The 19080-nt window shown below is 39.6% G+C and overlaps 1 protein-coding gene across 2 annotated transcripts in view; it reads left to right on the forward strand.

Annotated features, from left to right (window-relative positions):
• The window catches only part of ppil2 (peptidylprolyl isomerase (cyclophilin)-like 2), a 52491-nt gene that overhangs the window by 5237 nt on the left and 28174 nt on the right, over window positions 1-19080 (forward strand). For both annotated transcript variants that reach the window (XM_063017734.1, XM_063017733.1), the window contains 9 exons: window positions 2406-2455; window positions 2555-2600; window positions 2836-2898; window positions 4095-4146; window positions 13458-13509; window positions 13595-13686; window positions 13817-13906; window positions 17776-17851; window positions 18903-19063. In XM_063017734.1, the coding sequence (XP_062873804.1) occupies window positions 2406-2455; window positions 2555-2600; window positions 2836-2898; window positions 4095-4146; window positions 13458-13509; window positions 13595-13686; window positions 13817-13906; window positions 17776-17851; window positions 18903-19063 (682 nt within the window). The remainder of the gene's footprint in view (window positions 1-2405; window positions 2456-2554; window positions 2601-2835; window positions 2899-4094; window positions 4147-13457; window positions 13510-13594; window positions 13687-13816; window positions 13907-17775; window positions 17852-18902; window positions 19064-19080) is intronic.

Genomic DNA, 19080 nt, shown 5'->3' on the forward strand with positions numbered 1-19080 from the left:
GAGTCGGCTGGGTTCTAAAAAGCGTACTATATTGTGCTGTAGTATGCGGTTTGGGACACAGCCCTAGCTAAACCTAGTAAACAGTAAACAGCTCGGTTCTGTTTTCGATATTATTTAATTTAAAATAAATCCGGTTTTTAAACATTCTCCTGTATATCTCCAGGTCTGGATCGAATTCAGTGTTAAGCTTTAACACAAAACTATTTTCGTATTAAAATAATATCGAAATATTTAATATATTTATATTAATATAATAACAATAAACTGCTGAAATAAACAGGCAACAGTTCATGTCCTATTTAAAAAAAATGCATATTTTGATGACTTGAACTCCTTTAATTTCTTTACGCCTGATATACTCTTGACAGTATAAGTAAATGTTTATAATTGTGATGCGATTCACGATACTGGGTTCACGATATTGGATTTTTTAAAACTGAAATTGAAGACAAGTTTCCTTTTATTAAAATAAATTACTGTATTTGTGATGATCTTTCATTTATCTAAATAATGAATGCCCTTTTATTTCTGAGGTAGGTACAAACTATGCAAAACTATTTTGAATTAATCCCAATTTGGCTGAAAAACCCCGAATTTGGCAACCAGGCGTTTAGCGCCAGTGACGTCAACCTGGCGAGGTGAATAGCGCCAGCGCCCTCTGCTATTTAAAGTGAATATCGATTCATTTTACATGTCAAATCGATTTGAATCGTGAAATTTTGAATCGGTTATTAACTGTATTGTGGTGAATCGTTACATCCCTATAATTAATTGTATATGGGAAACAGTGGAAGCTATTTTACAAGGGAATGACATAAAGATTTGTGTTGTGACCAAATATTAAAGAGTATTTTGTTACACTTTTTTATTTAAAGAACCATTTACACACCAAATGCATTCAATACATTCATCAGTGCTCATCAGATAAACATAAGCAGGAAACTGTGAGAAGAACACAAATCCCATATTTACAAATATTATGTATAATTTTACATTTTAGAGATTATAAATCCAAGCTTCATCTATATCAAAATTTGTCTGCAACATTTACTGTGCAAAAAACAATCATAACAGATTCTTAGTTTTACATGTTAGTTATTTTCAATCTGAGAGCTTGACTTAATATTGATATTATATGTTATTTGCACAGTACAATGACCTTTTAAACCTTAAGGTTTTATTTTATTACTTAATTTAAATAAACATATAAAACTTTAGATCCTGAGTGGAAGCCATGTTACAATAGCAATAGGGCGGCACGGTGGCTCGGTGGGTAGCACTGTTGCCTCACAGCGAGAAGGTCCTGGGTTCACTCTCCAGGTGGGGCGGTGGGGCGGTCTGGGTCCTTTCTGTGTGGAGTTTGCATGTTCTCCCCGTGTCTGCGTTGCTTTCCTCCGGGTGCTCCGGTTTCCTCCCACAGTCCAAAGACATGCAGTCAGGTGAATTGGAGATACAAAATTGTCCATGACTGTGTTTGACATTAAACTTGTGTAAGCAGTAACTACCGTTCCTGTCATGAATGTAACCAAAGTGTGTAAAACATGACGTTAAAATCCTAATGAGTAAATAATTAACAATAGCAATAACACAGGACACTGAACAAAACATGCGAAACTGACTGTGAGGTAGTATATGGGAGACAGAATATTGAAAAAAGGAAAGCATTTGCAAAATAATAATAATAGGGTGCAGTAATGTACAGAAGTTCAAAAAAAGATTATTAATGTATGCAGATGCATGCCCAGCTGTACCAATCCAAATAACTGGTACTAGTGAGGGGCTTTTGCTGCCCAGACAGTTATGAGACTTGTACAGTCTTGATACAGATACTTGGCAGTAAGGATCAACCTGACATGGTGTTCCTTTCTACGGTACAGGTGTATCTGTCTAGCAAATTAATTCATTTGTGCTGTAAAGACTATATATATTTACTGCAAATTCATTTGAATATCAGCTATTAAAAAAGAGTATGCATCCAGGAGAAAGGCTTTTTTTAAAAATTGCTGTATTATGTCTTTATTAACCTGCGCCGAAAAATTAATTTCACTTTATATTATTTACGTATTTGAATTGCTTGTTTTTATTTGCTAAAAAGTTCACCCGACGTAGAGAAAAGATATCAATGCTATTTATATAAAGATATTTCAGCTTGCCATTTCCACTTTCTAAAATGTCATTTAAATGGCAGTGTATTAGAACTGGGAAAGGTTAGGCAAGATCTGAAAGATCAAAACCTTTTTGAAGATTAAATTGGTCATATTCAGGCTAGAAAAACAAATAAACCCCCCAAAAAGCTAGCAAACGACCTGCAGGAAAGTTCACCCCATCACAACAGTCAACATCAAAATATTCAAAATAACAAAATGACACTTTTAAATGTATGAATTGCTTGCTTTTGTTTGCAGGTACATCACATGTGCAGAGTACACTCATTTTTATGGAGGGAAAAAAGCAGGTATGTACATGAAAGGCGTAGCTGAAAAGAATGATAAGACGTTCGATTGGACTGTCATGGTTTATCTGTTTATGCATTGTATTTCTTTTTTTTCCCTAGAAATCCCACAGGCTAATTTCAGGCGTTTACCGTTTGATCATTGTAGGTGAGTTTTGTGTAGTTCCACACATGCACACACACACAGAAGTGCACATATTCTATCATTTAATGGTTCTGTCTAATGGTTACTTATTAAACTAATATTTTGTTTTATAATCATGTTTTATTTAATGCTTATTTTGTGACAAATATGCACTTAATGAAAAGGGGTGATTACTTTTTCACATCACTACATTAACATCAATGTTTTTTTAAACTCTTGTCCTGGTGTGTCTTTATAGTTTATCTCTTCAGCCGTTTGAGTATCCCATGTGCACGACTGAGGGTGTGGTGTTTGACCTAATGTAAGTAGATCATTTCTTTTCTTTTACTTGTTTAAATGTGTTATTCTTGATTAGCACTGTTGGCTTTTATTTGGACATCAGCAACTATTTAGTCCCATTTTTCCATAGAAATGTTGAAAGTCACATTTATTTTTATTAGTAATGATAATTGTACAGAAGTACCTCTTAAATTATTTTAGCAACTACCTTAAATGCTCTTACAGCCCTTAGCAACCCCTTCCCAACCACCTGGGATACCATATCAACCACTTAACAACTTAAAAGTCTGAACATCTAGCAACACCCTAACAACTACCTAGAATAGCATTGCAACTGCTTATCAATGTTTTACCAACTACATACCAACACCCACCAAACCACTGAAATACCATATCAACCAACTAGCAACTCTGGCATACTACTTTAACCACCCAGCACCACCCATAGAGACACCTACCATACGACTGGGTATTACAGCAACCAGCTAGCAGCACCCTAGCAACAGACTGGGTACCAAAGCAATTACCTTTCACCCACTAGAAAAACCACAGTAACCTGCTTAGCCACACCTTCACTAACAGCTAGCAACATCTAGCATCTGAAATTACTTATTTTGTGAGGTCATTCTGCTTTTTTAAATAAATACTTTGTTCTTGTTACCATATTCTCCTGTACTGTAATCAAACTGGTTTGTTTTATGTTGTCAAATATTACGGACAAAAATGTTTATCCAGAATGTCCTTGAAGTCAAAAGTTTACATACACTTGGATGCTCTGGTGATGCAGCAGTCTAATGCAACTAGCTCAGTTTGAATTTTAGGCCACATTCTACACGCTTGTCCTTGTCTGTGGGTAGGAGGTCGGATGTAAGATTTTTTTTTATCTGCTGGCGCAAAATGCCATTCCTGTTACTAGATGTTGGCTGATGGGAGGTGAGAATGGCAGGGATATAAGCATGTCTCCTAATATGGGATAAAGCTCTGTGGGAGCCCATTGACGCTGCTGACTGTCAATTTGAAGCGGCCAGCGGTAAAAGTCTGTGACGAGCGAAAAATAGTGCAGCTAAAACTCCCAGATTAATCTATTTATAGTTGTAGTGTTTCTCCTGTCCAAAAATCAGTTTACCATGGAATAGACTGGATAACTTGGCTAACAGGCCTGAAAAGCAAAGTTCCTTTTTAACCATTAAAATCTAACTGGTTTGTTTTTCTCCACAGGAGCATAGTTCCATGGATTAAGAAGTTTGGAACGAATCCCACCTCAGGAGAGGTATGTTTACTAAAAGCTTTAAATTTCATCATTTATAAGTACATAAATCTGCTACAGTGTGGTGATGAAATGCAGTGCAACAGTTGTAGTTGTTCAACTGAGCACTTCATACCTTCAGCCATCAGAGGGTGTCAGACTCCACTGAGTGAGCAGGTCTAGGTGAACCATCAGGAACAGTACATAATGTTACAGAACAGCACAGTATTCAATGATCATCCTGCAGCTAATAGTCTCACTAATGAAGTGATCTATAACACCGATGAGCAAGTTTTAGTAAATATTAGATGCTAAAAAGATGGTTTACTTCAGTTTGAATAGAATAGTATTGGATGCCTTTATTTGTCAAATATACACATACAACACGAATCCCAGCTTGTTTGGAAGCTGGTGTCAGAGCACAGGGTCAGCCATAGTGCAGCACCCCTGGAGCTAAGAGGGTTAAGGGCCTTGCTCAAGGGCCCAACCATGGCTGCATGACAGAGCTAGGATTTGAAGGCTACCACTGTCAAGTATGTATGTTGTATTTTCTGTGCTTGGATGACACAGTGGTCTAATGTGCGCTCGTCCACCAATTCTGAGATCTGAGTTGGAATCTCACTTGTGCTGGGTCCGTGACCACATAGGCATGATTGGCTGTGTCTGTCAGGAGTGATGGTCAGATGGATTCCTTATCACTGCTGCAATTGTGGCCCCTGTTGGCCAGTCAATGCTGCATTTAGAGACAAAATAATAGAAATCAGTGTGTGACACTCTATATGTGATACTGATCTCTGTGTAAACCCGCCTCAGGTTTGGTGGAAGATGATAGCTCAGTGGTTAAGGTGCTGGACTAGTAAACAGAAGGTTGCCGGTTCAAGCCCCGCCACCACCAAGTTGCCACTGTTGGGTCCCTGAGCAAGGCCCTTAACCCTCAATTGCTCATTGTGTAAGTCGCTTTGGATAAAAGCATCTGCTAAATGCTGAAAATGTAAAATGTAAGATGTTTGTGTTTGGTTCTGGTTTTTTTGGTCAGAGTAGAGGAAAGATACAACTGGGTAACTATTATTTTTAAAATGTTATTTAGTTGTATGTGTGCACATATAATCTAGCTTCATTATTTCTTTTATTATATTTTTGGTCCAGTGCAAAAGCTTGAAATTTGCAAACTCATCTGTTTAATTTGAACTATTGGAATCATTGTTATTCTCTGTAAAATTTGGGCTTGTTCTGCTTGAAATGGAAGGTGGAGTTATACTACCAGTCTGAACTTGAGGTGAATGAAATTTGTTTGGGTTACACTTACCTGACAACCCAGATATAAAAATTCATCATCATATTATTATTATTATTATTTAAAAAAGAGATATCCAAATTTCACTGATATGCCCCACATAGCACAGGTTTACATGAAGTTCAGGTCAAAGTGCTTTATAATTATGCAATACAGTACAATGAAAAACAGAAGAAAGGAAAATTGCTTTTAATGTGGGCTGTAAAAGTGCAGTATTAGCACTGCAGAACATTTAGGATTATCCCGCAGAAAGAATTTAGCTGGAAGAACAGAATTTCATTTAGCCTGAAGTAAAGGTCTTTCATTATGTAGGTCATTACTTCCTAATCTCTTTTTTTATGCCCTTCCTGACACAACCCTCCTTATTTTTATCCAGGCTTGTACCTGGCACTGAAAGTGCTCCTCCCAACAGCTAGGCTGTTTTGGCCACCCAAGAACTTAACTGTTTTTAAATATTTATAATTATTCTTGGCTCGACAAGGCACCATAAACACCTCCAGATCAATGTTTTACTTAAAAGGAATCCTTAAAGACATTTTTTAAAAGAAAACTCTTTTACACCATGGCGGCATTAAACACCTGATATAAACATTGTAGACGACAATAGCCACATGCTCACTAAGTGTATACAATACAGGTAGTTTATTTAGATGATTTGGCAAAACAACAAGTAATTAGGGCTGCTTGCAGTGGATATTCAAGCTTCAAAATTGAGACTAAACTTTTAAAAAGTTTTAAGTTTAAGTTTTAAATGGCTCTAATCCCTATATAAAACAGTTCTACTTTAAATTTGGTCTTTATTATTTTTTAAACAAGTTATGTTAGTTTTAAACATTTGTGAAGAAAACTATGCTAGTGTTGGTTCAGTTCTGCTTTCACATTATTTTATTTACTATAAATGGGAGCTGTAGGGGGGCAGTAGGGGTGCATGAACTGCAGACATGGTCACATTTACATTCAGTTTAATGTACAACTGCAGAACTGGTTTCATCAGTTGATCAATATGTCCTCAGTGCTCTGTGTATGTTTGTGTCGTCTATATTTGGGTTGTCTACACTTTGTTTGGGTTGGGTGATCTGACTCTACATTGCTCTACTTGTCTGGACTTGTCTGTACGTGTGTGTGTGTGTACGTGTGTGTGTGTGTACGTGTACGTGTGTGTGTACGTGTGTGTGTGTGTGTGTGTGTGTGTGTGTGTGTACGTGTGTGTGTGTGTATGTGTGTGTGTACGTGTGTGAGTGTGAGGGAAAGAACATGCACATCTGGGTTACCCTGTCAGAAGAATTGTTTAGTGAGCAGGAGGAAACTTGACAAGAGACTGATGGAATGTCCAGTGTTTCAAACATGTCTGAACTTGTCTTCCACACACAGTGGCGTAATGTTACTTATAGAAAAGCGGAGACTCCGATTTACATATTTTACAAACTCTGCTCATCCAGGCTACACAGTGAGGAATACATAGATGCCTCCACTGAAGCTTGACTATAGTTTGGTCTACAGACCATAAACTCATGAGTAGATTTATGGCCCACATATTACAAATGTTTAAGGAATTAGGCTGCTGGTCAGAAGCTTTAGGGTTTACGTCCCACCACTGTCCAATGATCCTTAATTTGCAAAATGACTCATTTAAACTAATAATTGACACAAATAAATCTTAACCTATAACATAGTAAAATGGAATCGAACCAAAATTGTATAACTCGACAACCAGTGCAGTACAGTTGGTTTGATTAGTTTTTGTCTGTACTGTATATAATTATTACAACCTTGAGTGCATTGCTTTTTAAGTGGTGCTTGTTATTCTAATGCCGTGACTGTGAGATCATACGATTGTATTAGAAATCTCTCATTTCCCAACCAGACCTTGTATTGTGAGATCCTTCCACACCCATATGAGCCATCCTTCCATTTTTAAACCTTCTGTCATCAGGTACTAGATATAGGTGATGTCAGAGGATTCGGTGATGAGTGTTTTATTTCTGATGTAATATTGGCTTATATAAGTGACCAACACACTTTTAGCTGATCAGGTTTAATATCGTTAGGGTGAGTTGTGTTGAGAGTGTTGGAGGATGGGATGTGACTTCATGTCATTCTCATATTACAAGAAGAAAACGAGATTTTAAGAACTAATCTTCTTTTTTATGGGATAGAAACTCATCAGCTCCACTCTCCCAACAATACGAGGTCCTTTCTGTTCTGCTAAATGCTCAAATTCACTATCATGATTTATGTAATTTAATTTCATGGTAACTGTATCACTGTCTTTCTGGGGGTGTAGGTAGTGAGGATGGGTGAATGACAGAAAGTGCGTCGGTGTTGCCCAGGCTTGCCTGAAACGGCACACTTAGTAAATTTAGGGCCAGAATTTGACTTGGTGAAAATTTGTTATGGGTTATGGACAGAAAATGAAATGCAGTCTCTGTTGCTAATATCTAAAAGCTCGTTCTTGGCAGCTGTTTATTGCCAGTGGGCAACAGTAGCACAGCAGTCAAGGCACCGGACTAGTGATTGGAATGTTGCTGGTTCAAGCCCCACCACTACCTGGTTTCCACTGTTGGTCTTCTGAGCAAGACTTCTTATGCTCAATTGCTTGCATTGTTTTCAGTCACAATTGTTAGTCGCTTTAGATAAGTGTCTGCTATATACACAACTGTCACTTAACTTACACATTTGTACCTGATAAGGGGAAAGGAGGCCCCCATATGCAACATTTGCCAAACTACAATTACTGTAAATCACATTTTGACAGAATGTGTAAAAATACAACAAAGAGAGAGACTAAGAATGACGGACTCAGTAAGCAATATCTTCACCAGAAACAATGCAAACATGATAATAAACTTTCTTACAAATACAAACTTAAAGACTTGTTTATAAACCCAATAAGTCACTGAATTAATACAAAGTTTTCATAAGAAAACTGAGCATTAATAAGAATAAACAATGGTCATAGGCTTTATTTATTTAGTTCAGAAACACAGGTTTGTTTGGCATGAAAGGCAGCTGTGTTGGCATTAAAAAGACAAAACCTCAGCAGTAAAGTTTTAACAGAGTGAGAAAGTAATGCGAAAAAACTGAGAAGCTTGTGTGAAACAAAATTACAAATACACTTTTTTTAAGAAAATGAAGCCGACATCAAAAGTCTCTACAAAAATTAAAGCAACCTGCAGCATTGTAGTTACTCAGCAAATCCTCTGTAATGCCGTACAAGACAGTTGTGGTAATTAAAAAATATATAAAGTTTCCCAACGTACAATAATAAAGTTTACTGTTTTTATAATATCCAGTTGTAATAAAACAACTGTTCAAACCCTCTGTTTTACATTTAAAATGCTAACTGCTGGGCATGAAAACACCCTGGTAAAAGAAACATATTAGAGTGAAAACAGGACTCTGTTTCACCTCACCTCACCTCACGCTTCACCTTCTAATGTCCTGTAACAACTGTCACCGGTACAGCCAAGATGAGCACCGAACTGCGGGGGTGGGGTGGGGGGGCGACCTTATGTAACCCTACATGTAACCCTACATGTAACAGATAAACATCTGTAATCAAATAGAACGCCTTTGTCGTCCATGCAGGGAAAAAAAAGCATTTTACTGTACTGTGTATGTGTACAGTCCCTGACAGAAGTTCTGTCACTTATCCATGTTGTGGAAACAAAAGCTTATAGCCTGACTTTAAATTCATCCATTGGTTTTAGAAATGACTCATATGAAAGCTGAAACCCTCCCAAATGAGGTTTAATTTACGAAAATAAATTTGCTTCACTGCAGAAATATTGATCATTTAATGAACACAGAAAGGTCAGATTTTGGCAAGACAAAAGTTTTGTCGCCCACAGAAAGTAATGTGAAAATCAAACAAATAATTTACTTCAAATACAAAGATATGTTTCATAACATTGGTGAATGAAGTTGTGGTGCTATTAGAGCCATATTTAATATTTTGTGTGACTTCCATGAGCTTTAAGGACTGCATCCATGCGGTTCCACAATGATTCATACAATTTATTGATGAAGTCATCAGGAATAGCAAAGAATGCAGTCTTACATGCCTCCCAGAGTTCATCAAGATTCTTTGGTTTTGTCTTCCAAGCTTCCTCTTTCATCCTACCCCAAACATGCTCAATGATGTTCATGTCTGGTGACTGGGCTGGCCAGTCCTGGAGCACCTTGATCTTCTTCGCCTTGAGGAACTTTGATGTAGAGATGGATGTTTGAGATGGAGCACCATCCTGCTGCAAAATTTGACCCCTTTTATGATTGGGAATGTAAGAGGTAGCTAATACTTCTTGATATTTTAGGCTATTGATATTGCCTTCCACCTTGCAAATGTTTCGCACACCCCCATACTGAATGTAAACCCAGACCATGATCTTTCCACCACCAAACTTAACAGTTGTCTGGGTGAATCTTGGATCCATACGGGCTCCAGTAGGTCTCTTGCAGTATTTGCGGCGGCTGTGGTGTAATTCAACTGAAGATTCATCTGAGAAATCCACCTTCTGCCACTTTTCCAGCGTCCATCCGTTTAGCAGGCTGTGGGCCTTGGCAAATGCCACACGTTTTTTTAATTGCCTTTTGTTTAGTGCTGACTTCTGGGCACTGATTCGACCATGGAGGCCATTTCGAGACAGAATCCTACAAACTGTTCTAGTTGACACAGGGACTTGAGGTGACCAGGCCTGGTGGAGCTCTGCTGCAGTGGAAGAGGGGCTGGCTTTGGATTTTCTAACCAACAAATGTTCCTCCTTAGCAGTTGTCTTGCGGGGTCTGCCGGACCTGGGCTTGTCAAAAACATCTCCAGTCTCTTCAAATCTTTTTTTAATTCTTTGTACTTGACGCTGAGACACATTAAAGGTGCCAGCCACCTCTGCAGTGGATCTGGTCTTCAGCCTCTTGATAATCAAGGCTTTGGTCGCAGGGTGGATTTTTGGCATGTTGTCAGAGGTGAAGTTGCAGTTCAAGTGAAGGTCTGGGGTGCTGGGGTTCTTTTTATACACACCCACTAATTAACCGATCAATTAGTGAGCACAGGTGAGGCTGTAAACTAGGATTGGGTGCATTATATGACAAGGCGACAAAACTTTTGTCTTGCCAAGATCTGACCTTTCTGTGTTCATTAAATGATCAATATTTCTGCAGTGAAGCAAATTTATTTTCGTAAATTAAACCTCATTTGGGAGGGTTTCAGCTTTCATATGAGTCATTTCTAAAACCAATGGATGAATTTAAAGTCAGGTTATAAGCTTTTGTTTCCACAACATGGATAAGCGACAGAACTTCTGTCAGGGACTGTATATGTACACTGAACAGCTATAACATTAAAACCACCTCCTTGTTGTTGCACTTTGTAGTTCTACAATTACTGACTGTAGTCCATCTGTTTCTCTACATATCTTTTTAACCTGCTTTCATGCTGTTCTTCAATGGTCAGGACCCCCACAGGACCACTACAGAGCAGGTATTATTTAGGTGGTGGATGATTCTCAGCACTGCAGTGACACTGACATGGTGGTGGTGTGTTAGTGTGTGTTGTGCTGGTATGAGTGGATCAGACACAGCAGCGCTGCTGGAGTTTTTAAACACCGTGTTCACTCACTGTCCACTCTTATTAGACACTCCTACCTAGTTGGTCCACCTTGTAGATGTAAAGTCAGAGACGATCGCTCATCTATTGCTGCTGTTGGAGTCGGACATCTTCTAGACCTTCATCAGTGGTCACAGGACGCTGCCCACGGGGCGCTGTTGGCTGGATGTTTTTGGTTGGTGGACTATTCTCAGTCCAGCAGTGACAGTGAGGTGTTTAAAAACTCCAGCAGTGCTGCTGTGTCTGATCCACTCATACCAGCACAACACACACTAACACATCACCACCATGTCAGTGTCACTGCAGTGCTGAGAATGATCCACCACCTAAATATTACCTGCTCTGTGGTGGTCCTGTGGGGGTCCTGACCATTGAAGAACAGCGTGAAAGGGGGCTAACAAAGCATGCATTGTCATGGACCCAACAGTGGCTGCATGGCGGACCTTGGATTTAATCTTCGTTTGATGCCACAAAGCTGTACCCACTGAGCTAATATGGTGTTAATGATCTTTAATACTATAGAAGTACGGTGATAATCCATGCATATTTCTTCATAGACATTTTACTATGTTATTACCTACAGCTCTAGTTCTTCATGTGACTGCACAATTACAAATCTCAATTAATACGCTGGCACTAGCAACACCTTTAAACATGTGTTAGCATGTGTGTATGACTCAGATGTTCTTGCATTATTATTAAATACATTTCATGTGGCTGCTTGACAAGCTCCTCTCTCACACTGCCCATAAGACATACCGTCAATATCTTGCAGATTATTTTATTCTTGAAATGAAAGGGGTGCTGTTTTTTTTTCCTTTTTTTAAATTATGTTTTTAAATGTTATTTATATGTACACTGACGAGGCATAACATTATGACCACTGACCGGTGAAGTGAATAACACTGATTATCTCTTCATCACGGCACCTGTTAGTAGGTGGGATATATTAGCCACCAAGTGAACGTTTTATCCTCAAAGTTGATGTTAGAAGCAGGAAAAATAATCAAGCGTGAGGATCTGAGTGAGTTTGATGAGGGCCAAATTGTGATGGCTAGACGACTGGGTCAGAGCATCTCCAAAACTGCAGCTCTTGTGGGGTGTTCCCGGTCTGCAGTGGTCAGTATCTATCAAAAGTGGTCCAAGGAAGGAACAGTGGTAAACCGGTGACAGGGTCATGGGCGGCCAAGACAAGATTGATGCACGTGGGGAGCGAAGGCTGGCCCGTGTGGTCCGATCCAACAGACGAGCTTCTGTAGCTCAAACTGCTGAAGATGTTAATGCTGGTTCTGATAGAAAGGTGTCAGAATACACAGTGTGTCACAGTTACAGGGCTGTTTTGGCAGCAAATGGGGGACCAACACAATATTAGGAAGGTGGTCATAATGTTATGCCTAATCAGTGTATATGTTTATAGAAAATAAACTCGGGGGAATAAGGTATTGCTTAGATTAACCCTCTGACCCAGCCTAGTGCATGTTATCTCACTCAGTCATGCTAACATAGCGGGGTGAGTAATCTTTAAGCAATGTTGCTAAGGCCATCTTTTTCATTCCTTCCCTTTTCTGCACCCTAATCTAGTCGAAGCCAGTTGGTACTTATCTTGGCACCCCCTCTGCCAAGTGTGCAGCTTACCCCTTTCTTTTTACCTGCTGTCGGCAAGGTCTCGCAGAGCGCAGTATCAGCAGGGAGAGCCACACTGGCATCCGTGACTAGATCCCACTTAAAAGGACCTGCTTAGAAAAGTCACAATATGACTCTGACTGTCACAATGACATTTTTTATTCATTTGTAATGCTTTCGGCTGTTAGTCTCCACATCCTGCTCTGTCTTACCTACCACCTACATGTCCTGGTTTCACTGCATCCATAAACCTCCTCTTTGGCCTTTCTCTCCTTTTTTTTGCCTGGTGGCTCCATCCTTGGCACCTTCTCCTTCATCACTCACCAGAGAACTCTCATAACAAGGTGTATTTTTACCCGCTGTTGTATCCTATTCCAAACTAGATCCCTGACAGCTACTCCCTTTCTTAGTGCACTGTTTTTAGGTAGGTAAAATGACATCCACTTGATTCCTGAACTGCATCAGCAGTATTCTTGCTTTGTTGTTCAGTTTAGTGGGGTGTTACCTTATGAGAATGACATAAATGAATGTGACCTTATGAGAACTCATTATGTCGAGTGCTACAGATCGAGAACCCCATCAGGCAGCCTCTCGAAGACTTAAAAACATGACTGTTCTTCACCAAGACATTTTTTCAGACACTAAGATGACATTTGAAATCATTTTGACTGAATCTTATTACATATATACATGCAACTTGTACATTGCTTGTATACTGTACTTCTACCAGAGATTCCAAATTCTTTGTGTGTATCCACATACTTGGCCAATAAATCTGATTCTAATTCTAATTGTAAAAGCTGTGTTTCTTCATTTTAGAAACTTGATGCCAAGTCCCTCATCAAGCTTAACTTCGGCAAGAACAATGAAGGTAATGTATTTTATGGATTTACATACGCAAATGTAAATGTTGGATATTGTACATTTATTTTATTAACAGCAGCCTCTTTTTTTAGGAAAGTACCACTGCCCTGTTCTTTACAACGTCTTCACCAACAACTCGCACATCGTGGCTAACAAAATCACCGGCAATGTTTTCTCATATGAGGTACATCACACTTCATGTTCACTAGTGTGTGTTCGTGATGATGCTTCTCAGAACTATATTTAACCGCTGTGTCCTCTGCAGAAATAAAGCCCGTGTGGCCAGTGTGTAATTAATCATGTGTGTTGTTCAGGCCGTCGAGCAGCTCAACATCAAGACAAAGACTTACAAAGACCTGCTGACGGATGAGCCGTTTAGTCGCCAGGATATCATCACACTGCAGGTGTGTGTGTGTAGTAAGTGCCTCTGTGCTAGCAAGAACTTGTGCGTATGCTTTGTGTGTATTTTAAGAGACGTGAGTATTAATAATGTGAACAAAGCTGAGACTTATAGGTGCAGATTTGTTAGTTTGTGCTTTAATGAAGGAAATCTGTCTTTATAATGTGTCAGCGGTCACAAAGGTCATTTTGCCCCAAAATCTGGAAAGCCGCACTGGTGCAGTGCATGACGAATAAGGCCTGGCATTGGCTTGCTCAAACAATCATAGACTTCCTGGGAAAACATGTTGCCTTTGATGGGAGCATGTGTCTCTCTCATCCTATTATACGTCTCCACGTCAATTATACTTTCACACGTAGGCAAGTCACCCATGTCGTGGGCACTGATGCACCACCATGGCATGACAGGTCCTTTGGTATTTGGCTCCTTTTTGTGCATTTTTATACCATCCCAGCTTTTCTTGAAACAGGGTTTGTAGTTTTTGATTTTTTTTTTTTTTTTTTACATAATTTGTTGCACAGTTGAAGCTTTTTGATCTTTTTCACTTGTGGAGTGCAGATTTATTGCTTTAATGATTATTATAAGGTCTTGTAACAGCTAGCATCTGTATGGGTTTGATCTCATTATAAAGCACTAAAGAAGTAAGCACCAACGAGTTCTTGTGGTCAGAAATGTGAATCTTTTAATGTGTGGAGATTTTTCTGTACAGTCCAAACTGGTTGGGTTGTTTGTCATATTCATGTATGATATTGTTTTCAGGTTAGTTTGTTTTTGTGTGATAATTGGGTCGGCACACAGTTGGACTTTAATTTATGGAGATCTGAGGTGCCAGATGATGAGCTGGGGAGCGATTGATAGATCCAGCAAGTAGGATGAGTCAGATTCTACTACAGGGAAGAGTTGTCGATGGTACAAGCTGGATGCACTAGTGGGTGCAAAATAGCAAAACTACAGAAATGAGATGAGCTGGTTTGTGTGGGTTCTGGAGTTGTTTCACAGGCATTAAGGGACCAGTTTAGACTTGGAAAGTCATATGAAGGATGGGCCTGTCAGGAATAATGGGGTCAGTTAGAACGTGTAAGGGATTTATTTCGGTATTGGAAACATTTGTGTGGTTTATTTTGGTATTAAAAGGATCAAATGTTTGTGTGTGTGTGGAGGGGTGGGGGTTGAGGTCAATGGTTTCGAGGAACAAACACGGCGCCCTTCTGGAGTCCGGTTTCACTGTTTGACCTGCCTGGATCTTAAACTCGTATTGTTGGGTCATGCAGGGTGCAGTGGTGCTGTAGTGTGCATGTTGGTGATCGTGACAGGACATGGTGTGTGTTTGTGTATTTGTGTACTTGGACAGGGGCCCAAAATGTCCAGTCGGCTCTATCACATTCCCATCACGCTCATGCCCAAAGCCAAAGCAGATCCATCGCACTGATAGCCCTCACTGTCCTCGCTACAGTTCAGTGTGTGTGTGTGTGTGTGTGTGTGCATACCAACAGTAGGTACTTAAAATGCTTGAACAAACACTATGTGGCCAAAAGTATGTAGACATTTAAGAAGAATAGAAAATATTACCGGAAAAAGGCAGATTTTTATTATTTAAATTAATTTACATGATAGTTTATGTATATTTTCTAGCGAGCACACATTTGTATGCACATTAAAAGACACTTCTTCAGTGTTCATGCTTGTGCTTGGAATTTGGGTTTGGAAGTCTTTTTATCTTAGACGCATGGCTCGATGTCAGCAGGTACCTATGGCTTCCGTATAGCAACAATTTAAACCTGGGTGTCACAAAAATAATAATAATTAATTAAATGAATTTTAACAGGCACATAAAAAAAGAAACTTGTACACAAACACCCCCTTGTGGAGGCTTTATGTTACACATTCTAAACCACAGTGGGACCAAATTGCCACCATTTTTATTAATGTGTTTTCATATATTTTGTTTTGTGTTTCGTTTTAATGAATTTGATGTTGTAATAAATTTGATGTGCTTTGATGTGTTGCCTGGGTTGTGGTAAAAAAAAAATATGGACAAAATGTGGTTCGCTTGAATCCATCCTTGGTAAAACCCTGTGTTAAAGGAGTTAGTTGGCTGTGTTGAATCTGTGCCCAGCCCAGTGCTTCAGTGTTTTGGGTAGCACAGCACAGTTTGTACAACAAAATATACATACAGTGTATCACAAAAGTGAGTACACCCCTCACATTTCTGCAGATATTTCAGTATATCTTTTCATGGGACAACACTGACAAAATGACACTTTGACACAATGAAAAGTAGTCTGTGTGCAGCTTATATAACAGTGTAAATTTATTCTTCCCTCAAAATAACTCAATATACAGCCTATAATGTCTAAACCACCGGCAACAAAAGTGAGTACACCCCTAAGTGAAAGTTCCTGAAGTGTCAATATTTTGTGTGGCCACCATTATTTCCCAGAACTGCCTTAACTCTCCTGGGCATGGAGTTTACCCGAGCTTCACAGGTTGCCACTGGAATGCTTTTCCACTCCTCCATGACGACATCACGGAGCTGGCGGATATTCGAGACTTTGCGCTCCTCCACCTTCCGCTTGAGGATGCCCCAAAGATGTTCTATTGGGTTTAGGTCTGGAGACATGCTTGGCCAGTCCATCACCTTTACCCTCAGCCTCTTCAATAAAGCAGTGGTCGTCTTAGAGGTGTGTTTGGGGTCATTATCATGCTGGAACACTGCCCTGCGACCCAGTTTCCGGAGGAAGGGGATCATGCTCTGCTTCAGTATTTCACAGTACATATTGGAGTTCATGCGTCCCTCAATGAAATGTAACTCCCCAACACCTGCTGCACTCATGCAGCCCCAGACCATGGCATTCCCACCACCATGCTTGACTGTAGGCATGACACACTTATCTTTGTACTCCTCACCTGATTGCCGCCACACATGCTTGAGAACATCTGAACCAAACAAATTAATCTTGGTCTTATCAGACCATAGGACATGGTTCCAGTAATCCATGTCCTTTGTTGACATGTCTTCAGCAAACTGTTTGCGGGCTTTCTTGTGTAGAGACTTCAGAAGAGGCTTCCTTCTGGGGTGACAGCCATGCAGACCGATTTGATGTAGTGTGCGGCGTATGGTCTGAGCACTGACAGGCTGACCCCCCACCTTTTCAATCTCTGCAGCAATGCTGACAGCACTCCTGCGCCTATCTTTCAAAGACAGCAGTTGGATGTGACGCTGAGCACGTGCACTCAGCTTCTTTGGACGACCAACGCGAGGTCTGTTCTGAGTGGACCCTGCTCTTTTAAAACGCTGGATGATCTTGGCCACTGTTCTGCAGCTCAGTTTCAGGGTGTTGGCAATCTTCTTGTAGCCTTGGCCATCTTCATGTAGCGCAACAATTCGTCTTTTAAGATCCTCAGAGAGTTCTTTGCCATGAGGTGCCATGTTGGAACTTTCAGTGACCAGTATGAGAGAGTGTGAGAGCTGTACTACTAAATTGAACACACCTGCTCCCTATGCACACCTGAGACCTAGTAACACTAACAAATCACATGACATTTTGGAGGGAAAATGACAAGCAGTGCTCAGTTTGGACATTTAGGGGTGTAGTCTCTTAGTGGTGTACTGACTTTTGTTGCCGGTGGTTTAGACATTAATGGCTGTATATTGAGTTATTTTGAGGGAAGAATAAATTTACACTGTTATATAAGCTGCACACAGACTACTTTTCATTGTGTCAAAGTGTCATTTTGTCAGTGTTGTCCCATGAAAAGATATACTTAAATATCTGCAGAAATGTGAGGGGTGTACTCACTTTTGTGATACACTGTACATATAGCAAATATCTTCTAACAAGATGATGAATCTTTGTCTTCTTCTTTGAACAGGACCCCACTAACCTGGACAAATTCAACGTGTCTGATTTTTTCCACGTGAAAAACAACATGAAAGTTTTGGATCCAGGTTTGTGTTTTTCCTGTGTTTTCTGGGTTTTCCATTTTAAATTAATGATAAAACATGTTTTATCCTGACTGGGTTCTAATTAATTAATGTATTATTTACTTTCTGGTCATTTTTGTTTAGCAGTATTAGCCACTTATTGATTATTGTCTCTGGTTAAGGCTTAACTTCATTAAAACTCAGGGCACAGTCTCTCTCTCTCTTTCAGATTTGTATTTGATCAGTTAAGTGACAATAGAAATCATGGGGGTTTAAACGGATTAAAAAGTGTTTTATCCTGGTTTTGCTTCTACGGTGATTTTAATAAATTAATTGTTCAGTGAGGAAAATCTTTATTAATGATGCACTGCTGTGGAATTAAGTGTGAAGGGCAAAATTCTCATCCAGCACAATGAGTTCAGACTCACCCAGCAGGACCTTCCATGGCACGGCTTTTCAATTTAGAGTTTATCTTCATTTTCTTTTCTGGGGTTTGCATGTTCTCCCCGTGTCTGTGTGGGTTTCCTCTGGGAGCTCCTGTTTCCTTCCAAAGACATGCAAGTGAGAAACACAAGGCAGGAACAACCTAGACAGGGTACCACCCCCCTCAGACATAGCCAATTATATCTGTTTGTAGATGCCTGACAAGCTGGTACTCCTAGTGGGCTAGCATAATTTACCGTTCCACCACTAAAGCACGTTGGTGTAATGTAAAGTAAAACAATTTATGTAATGTCATTTAAAAGAAGTATCTACAAATAAAATAATCAATAATAAATACAATTTAAGCAATTCAGGGCCCCTGATTATTAGTCCAGTACCTTAACTGTTTATCTATCATTTATACCATAAATACTAACAAATAAGACTTAATGCACATGACATCATAACATCGCTTTGTGATGGTTGGCTGTGCAGATGGGTCATTTTTTTCTTTAATTCCCTCAATGTTGTGTTACGTATAGCAGACCAGCCCCTGATAATGCTCTCCACCTCACTGTAACTAGAATTTCTGATCGTAATGTTGCTGTTGAATTGAAATGTGACTGATTTTTAAATCTTTCTCTACATGTAGATGAGGAGAAGGCGAAGCAGCACCCGGCGTATCACCTAAAAAGCACCAATCTGGAGACGCGGGAGACCCTGGCTGAACTCTATAAGGAGTATAAGGGTGATGAGCTGCTAGCCTCAACCATGAAGGAGCCTGTGGCCAAGAAGACAGACAAGCTTAACGCTGTGAGTCCAGAAAAGCC

This window comes from Trichomycterus rosablanca, chromosome 21 (assembly GCF_030014385.1).
Source record: "Trichomycterus rosablanca isolate fTriRos1 chromosome 21, fTriRos1.hap1, whole genome shotgun sequence".
Taxonomy (NCBI): domain Eukaryota; kingdom Metazoa; phylum Chordata; class Actinopteri; order Siluriformes; family Trichomycteridae; genus Trichomycterus; species Trichomycterus rosablanca.